Source organism: Otolemur garnettii, unplaced genomic scaffold, assembly GCF_000181295.1.
Source record: "Otolemur garnettii isolate 467f Iridium unplaced genomic scaffold, OtoGar3 scaffold00191, whole genome shotgun sequence".
In the NCBI taxonomy this organism is placed as follows: domain Eukaryota; kingdom Metazoa; phylum Chordata; class Mammalia; order Primates; family Galagidae; genus Otolemur; species Otolemur garnettii.
This window is the reverse complement of record NW_003852586.1, coordinates 2,155,389-2,162,408: the sequence shown is the minus strand read 5'-3', so window position 1 is coordinate 2,162,408 and position 7,020 is coordinate 2,155,389. Positions and strand designations below refer to the sequence as shown.

Sequence of the window (7,020 nt, the reverse complement as noted above, 5' to 3'; positions counted from 1 at the left end):
AACCTTTTATATGAAAGCTATAACCTAATAACAGCCTAAGAATACGGGGAGAGGGGAAGGAGAGGGAAGGGGGAAATGGGTGGAGGGAGGGGGATTGGAGGGATCACTTCTGAGGTTTATCTTACAAGGGTACAAGTGAATCTTTCTAAGAGTAGAATATGAACGTTTTAACCCAATAGCTAAGAAAATGACATGAAGGCTATGTTAACCAGTTTGATGGAAGTGTTTCAGATTGTGTGTGAAAACACCACACTGTAGCCCAGAAGTGCATTAATGTACATAGTTACCATTCAATTAAAAAAAATAAACTTTCATATATAAATTGTTGGTGTAAATCTTCTTGAAAAAATGGTTGTTTTCCCCAAATATTCCAAATTTTAAAAAAATAGTTTTAAGCAAAGGACATCAGTCTTAGTAGGGGAGTTGCTGTGTTACTATTCAACACAACACATGAGGCACCCAGGTGTTTGTACAAACCAGGTACCTGAACTCACATCCATATAACCTGAGTTCAAAATTTTGTTTCACTGGTTCCCTGCCCCTGAAATGTTCTTCACTTATTGGGTACAGAATAAACACAACCTGTCTTTACAGATTCATTACGGATCTCATTCTGTGATATATTTATGACAATAACACAAGATCAATGTCAGAAATTTTGTAACAGTATGAAAGCGTAAAAAAAGATACCAGTTTAAACCACACTCTATGTCGGAGATATTCCCACTTAAAGTTAAAGTGTGCCTTCATTATGCTTTGACTTTTGTTCATGTAACTCAAGGTACTTAAGTGACAAATACAGTAGAACCCCTGTAAGTGGCCACCCAAGGGACAGACAGAAACTGTCAGCATATGGACGTGGTCACCATAAGGAGTGAGGGCTACTGTGCTGACATGAAGTGTGGTGCATGTCCAGTCTGTGAAAATGAGGTCAATTTAAGGAGGTGGTCAGTGCAGGGAGGTGGTCAGCTGGGGAGGTTCTTCTGTGTGTAGAACATTTTAATCTTATTGAATGTATCTTTTTGTCTACAAACATTATGATCTTGTTCTCTTTATCATTTTGCCCCTGAATTTCCAAATAAACTTGCATTAGGGCTGACTATTTATTTATTTATTTAGGTTTTGTTCATTGGTACAAAAGAGTGTTGATTGAATGTATACAACAGAGAGGGGGTGCAAGCAGCTGGGGCCATGGAGCCGCCAGTAAAATAGAATGTCCTTAAATAAAGTGTTCCCAGAGGAAAACCCAGAACCTCCAGCCCTTCCCTTGACACCCAGAGCACAGGTGCCCAGGGAACTGGGAGGAGGTTGTCAGGGATTCAGAGGCTCATGTTGTCACACCCCGTGCCATTGCTAGTGGGGTCTGAGAGTCACCTGGGTTGGCTCTAGCCAGCAGCTTCCCTCTTTTCAGAGCCGCCCCTGCAGTGTGGAGCCAGGCTCTTCTCTGCCTTCCATCCCAGGCACCATCATTTCTCCTTCATCCTCTGCGGCGCTCTGTGCATCCTCACCTTCCTCATTCTCTGCCTCCGGACCTGGAGCTCCTCTTCACTGCCTTCCTCACTGCCCTCCTCCTCGTACACCCCCATCCGACTCACTCCCATTGTCCCCAGCCTGGCGGAGGAGTTAGCGGCTCCCAGACTCGGGCTGTGCGGTCCCAGCTGCCCAGTGGGAGCAAAGGCTGCGTGGTTCTTGGCTGTGGGGCCATTTTCCTGTGAAGGAGTTTCCTCAGATGGGTCCCCAGGTCCCGCCTCCCTGTGAGGCCCTGGGACCCCAGGCCCTCGCCTGTATCAGCTGCAGATTTGCGGGGAGTTGAGCAAGTCGACGGCTCTTCACCAGTCATGGGAGGCTCCTCACGCAGCCTCCTCGCTGTCCACATCACCTTAATTGGGTGCTTTTGCTTTTTCAATTTCATCGTCTGGGGGTGGGGGGCGTGTGGCCTGCAATGTGTCAGCTCTGTTTGGCTCCCTGGGTGGTCAGCTTGGTGTCCATCCTGGGAAGGCTTAGGCAGCTTGCCTTCCACGTACTCTCTGATCTCTGATGATATCAGGAAGGTGTTTGGCACAACACCGGGCCACTTCCTCTCCTCTATGTCCATCATAGACAGAAAACATGACTGCCTCACTGTCCAGCTCAGGAATACAGGCGTGAAAATTGTCCATGCAGACTCGCCAGCCTTGTGTGTGGAGAATCCCAGGGTAGCAGCAGGTGCGGGGCTTAGACCCATTCCGGGGCATTGATCCTGTTGGACTGGGAAAGGTCGGCACCAGGGCTGCGGCTGCTGGAGGCCTCCAGGGTAGGAGCTCTCCGCGTGTGTGGCTGAGCAGGCCAGGCTGTGTGGCAGATGCCAGTTGCAGGAGGAAGGCGGGAAGCAGAAGGTGGGACAGGAAGCGATGACTCGCAGGGAGCAGAGAGGGAGGGACCCGTCGCATCTCCAGATCCTGCCAGGATGGCGCTGCCAGTTGTGATTTCCTTAGCAACTCGCAGCCAGACTAATTGTTTTGGAGTAAAGTTATTAGAGTGCTATAGTATGAGCACAGTATAAGGTTCTACTTATTTTTAAAATTGTCAAATGCTGAAATTATTTCCACTTTTTATTTTGGAAAACTTGCCACAAATATTGAATCGGCTCATCTTGGTTTACTTTTTTTCTGTATAGTTTTAGTTAAGTATACTGTGAAACCAACAGGTATATGCATTTTTAAAGCACTTGACAGGTTTTGCCAAATGTTTAACTATTTTAAGACACAGGTAGTATCTGAGAATCTACTTGTATTATCTTTTTTTGCAGTTTTTGGCCTGGGCTGGGTTTGAACCCACCACCTCCAGCATAAGTGGCCAGCGCCCTACTCCTTTGAGCCACAGGTGCTGCCCTCTGAGAATCTACTATTTTGTGGGAAAGCAAGCACTCTGAAGTAGCAAGTACTTTATATATTACAGAACAGATGTGACAACTGTTGACTTGAATTCAAATCATGATACACGTTAATATCAACAGCTAGTATTAGTAGTGGTCACTGCTGCATTGCAAACCTCTCCTGGGGCCACTATCATTTTCCCTTACACTGAACGGGGTTGTTTACTGAGAACAGAGTTTGAGCGCATAGAATTTCCATTAATCCTGCCTCTCCTTGCTTCCCTTGTGAAAGTGCAACAATTTGCACTCAACACAGATGTTGGGTTTTATCTTTGAATAAGATTTCAGTTGTATGTTGGTGTTAATAAGAAGGTAGACAAAAAATATCTTGTGAGAGATCACATAAGATTACAAAAAAAAAGCATGTTTTTTCTTTTCATCTTAAAAATATGATACTCAAGTAAATACATCAGTTTCTTAGGCTCCTTCATAAGGAATATTATTTTATATGCTGGAAGAATTCTTTTGTGGATAAAATTTAAAGTCACTTCTCTGATACAAGTAAAAGGATTTACTTTGTCTTTATTACATATTCCCTGTACATTTTCTCTGTGCTCTGTCAGGTAGTTTTGATTTTGACACAAAAGTTTCCTGAGGGAGATTTATTGAGGTATTCTCTAGAACAGGCATAAGGCAGGGAACACTTGCTGTGATGAGGCCAACCATCCATTTGATGTTCTCAGAGGTAAAACTCAGGAATCTCGGTGAGGAATGGTTTAAATGCTAGAGTTGGAACATATTCTCCTTAGTAAAGTATCTCAAGAATGGAAGAAAAAGTATCCAATGTACTCAATACTATTAGGAAACCAATATATAATCACCTACACTTTCATACAAATGATAAAACACAACTATAGTCCAGAATGGAAGAGGGAAGTGGAGGGAGTGGGGAGGGGAAAGGGGAGGTCAGTAGGAAGGAGGATATTTGGTGGGACCTCACCTAATGTGCACAATGCAAGGGTACATGTCAAAACTATTACGTGTAGAGTATAAATGTCTTAATACAACAAATTTAAGTGAGGTGAAGGTTATGTTAACTAGTTTGATGTAAGCATTCCAAATTTAATATAAAATCAGCACATTGTACCCCATAAATGCATTAATGTACATAGGTATGATTTATTAAAAAAAAATCAATAAATGCTGCAATGAAAGTAAACATTGGTCTGGCTGTGCCTGTATCGGGGACATATTTGTATTGATACAAAATGGTGTTCCCTTTAAAGTAGGATAATGGTGAAGAACCTCAATAGTTACAATAAATAACCAAAATAAAGGAAATAGTAACATCCTTACCTTAGGCAGGGGTCTGGCAGGTTTGCAGTGGAGGCCTCCAACAAACTCAAAATTCGGTAAGAGTGGGCGAGGAAATTCAAAGTCCCAGTAGGTTCGAATGAGCCATATATCAGCTTTTCCCATCATCTCATACAAAGTAGCGGGTCTTCCTGAAAAGGATAAAAGAAACCAAATGTAGATGATGCAAAAGGGTTTTTATGAGAATGTAAAAGTAATTTCCTGAATGAAGTTGGAATACTATTCAAAAGATATATACAGTGTTTGTGTTAAACAAATGTATACACACATTGATATATAGGCATAATTTAATTCTAATGTGTTGTATGTCTTGCTCATACATATATATAAGAAAAGCAACATGCTATGAGAATTTCTCAGGGAAGCTACGTCTCTAATGTTACATCAGTATTTTCCCAGTAATCAATAATTATTAATATAAGCCACTATGAAGTTACCCATGTATTTATTTATTTTCTATAACAGTGGTTCCCAACTTTCCTAATGCTCTGGCCCTTTAATACAGTTTCTGTGGGTCGCAACACACAGGTTGAGAACCACTGTTCTAAAACAACAATAGGAACAAACATATATTTAAGCAATTCTTTTATTTAAAAAAAACCATAAAAGCAATTCTTTGAGATCTACTATTAATGAATCCTATCCAAACGAAAAAATCTTAGGATGGGTGGAAGGAGGGTGATTGCTGGGATCATGCCTATGATTTATCCTATAAGGGTACATGTGAATCTTTCTAAATGTGGAATATAAATGTTTTAACACAACAACTATGAGAATGACATGAAGGCTATGTTGGCTAATTGGATGAAAGTATTTCAAATTGTATATGGAAACAACACACTGTACCCCATGGTAGCATTAATGTACACAACTATGATTTAATAAAAAATAAAAATAAAACAAAAAACAAAAAATCTTCTTTCCAATAAGTGCTCAATTTAGTTTCTGCAATTTATGAAGACTGTCTCATGATCCTTGGTCCTCCACATACAACTAGACTTTTTTTAAATATATGGTTGAAATCCTTGTACTTACTCCTGCTTTTGGTACAGGTGAAGGCCTTAAATAGTAGTATTCTAAAAATAAAGACATTTACAAATGGCAGGTGGAAACTTCAAAAGCTATAGAAATAGATAATTTTTGCTCCCTCTCATTTGGCTCCTATTGACCTTAATGTAGAAATAAGTTTAATAAAATATAGATGAAAGCTTGGATGTTCACATGTCAATAGAATTTTAGGCCTAAAACCGATAATCTCCAGCCTGAGTGAAGGAAGTAGACACATTGCAAACCTCAAATTTTAGATGTCTTTTTTCTGATGTACAGCCACCTCTAACTGTGAAGGGTTTCTTCTGTTATATGGAAAAATATTGTAATTTCTACATAGAAAAAACTAAGTTACACAAAGAGATACTACTTCCTTAATACTTCATTGGTAATTGAGTTAAAATAATGTGTAACTCCTCACTACACATGTCTGCTTTCATCCAGATGTTTCTTCGTGTGTCTATTAACTTTATTTGAGGCAAAAAATAAATAGTAAAGTAGACACAATGTCTATAGAAGTGATGGCCACAAAGTTCTAACTGATTCTATAATATTTGTGAGATTGGTATTTTATCTTATGTTTACATTTCTTTCTCTCATTTACAAAAATACATACTTCTCTGACTTCATTTTCATACAAGCTCACCTTCCAAGGCACCAAGAAAAGTGGGAATTAACATCCACAAGTAAAAACATTACTCACCAAGAACTTCACTGTAAAACAGATCCCAAGTCTTCACATTAAATATTTGGAACCAAAAGTCAAAGTAAAGCACATATATCATATTTTTCACCCTCTCCATGAATGTCATCTGATCACTTAATTCTGACAACATAACAGGAACGTAGGAAGGAGGGAAGGGAAGTCCTCCACTGTGCTTCTCAAAGGAGTATCCAGGAGAGAAGCGCAGACTGTACACCAGGGGGGTTTTAAGTACCTCGGCCAGCAGGTCCCCACAGAGAGCAATGGCATCTGCAAGAAGAACATCAAATTTTGCTTCCTGTAGCTTTGTCATGAGTTTCTTATTGAAAACTACATCTTTACAGAGCTTTTGCACACAGTCGGAATATTTCAGTGTCAGTTTTTCTATTTGTGAAAAATGTGACCAAAATGAATCCTTTGGAATATCATATATCCATTCATTGAGCATTTTGACAAAAAACCCCTCAAAGTCTTCTTTAGTTAGAGATGTAGGATAAACTTCAAATTTAATAGCAGATGTTTTGCTGGGATCAACGAGAATGGAAGCTGAAGATGCCAGCACAGTCACCTCATGGCCTCTCTGGACAAGTTCGTCCAGGATGGTCTTTATGTTCATCCAGTGGCTGTATTCCATGGGCCACACCAGCACCTTTCCACACGTCCCAGAGCTGAAACAACAGCTCAGCTGTAGGAGCAGCAGAGCCCAAGTCCATTTCACAGCCATCCTGGTCAGTGTGATACTTCTTTTACAGTTGCTATTTCTTTCTGACATTCCTCATACTTTGATCCCAGGATAAACCAATCAAGTTAAAATTTAACTAGTACACTTAACAAATAAATACATTATCTGAACAGTGGTTGGCAGGTGGGCAAACCAAAGTTAGATGACCTTGTACTTGCTAAAGTGTGTTTAATTTCCCTTATGTTTATAATTGCTTCAATGCAGCTTATTTTGATGACTTTGCATGTGCAAGTCATCTGTCTTATGTAAGACAGTTTACATGTGTCCAAAAGGCAAGGTAGAGACTCTTGGGTCTGTAGT

The 7,020-nt window shown here is 40.3% G+C and overlaps 1 protein-coding gene across 3 annotated transcripts in view; it reads right to left on the bottom strand.

Moving 5' to 3' along the window:
* Positions 1–6,754, bottom strand: part of LOC100953514 (UDP-glucuronosyltransferase 2B31-like) — a 15,601-nt gene extending 8,847 nt beyond the window's left edge. For all 3 annotated transcript variants that reach the window (XM_023507596.1, XM_012812152.2, XM_012812153.2), the window contains exons 1-2: positions 5,979–6,754; positions 4,211–4,359 (exon numbers count right to left, since the gene is read on the bottom strand). In XM_023507596.1, coding sequence (XP_023363364.1) covers positions 4,211–4,359; positions 5,979–6,750 — 921 coding nt within the window. In that variant the 5' untranslated portion in view covers positions 6,751–6,754. The remainder of the gene's footprint in view (positions 1–4,210; positions 4,360–5,978) is intronic.
* Between the last annotated feature and the right edge of the window lie 266 nt (positions 6,755–7,020).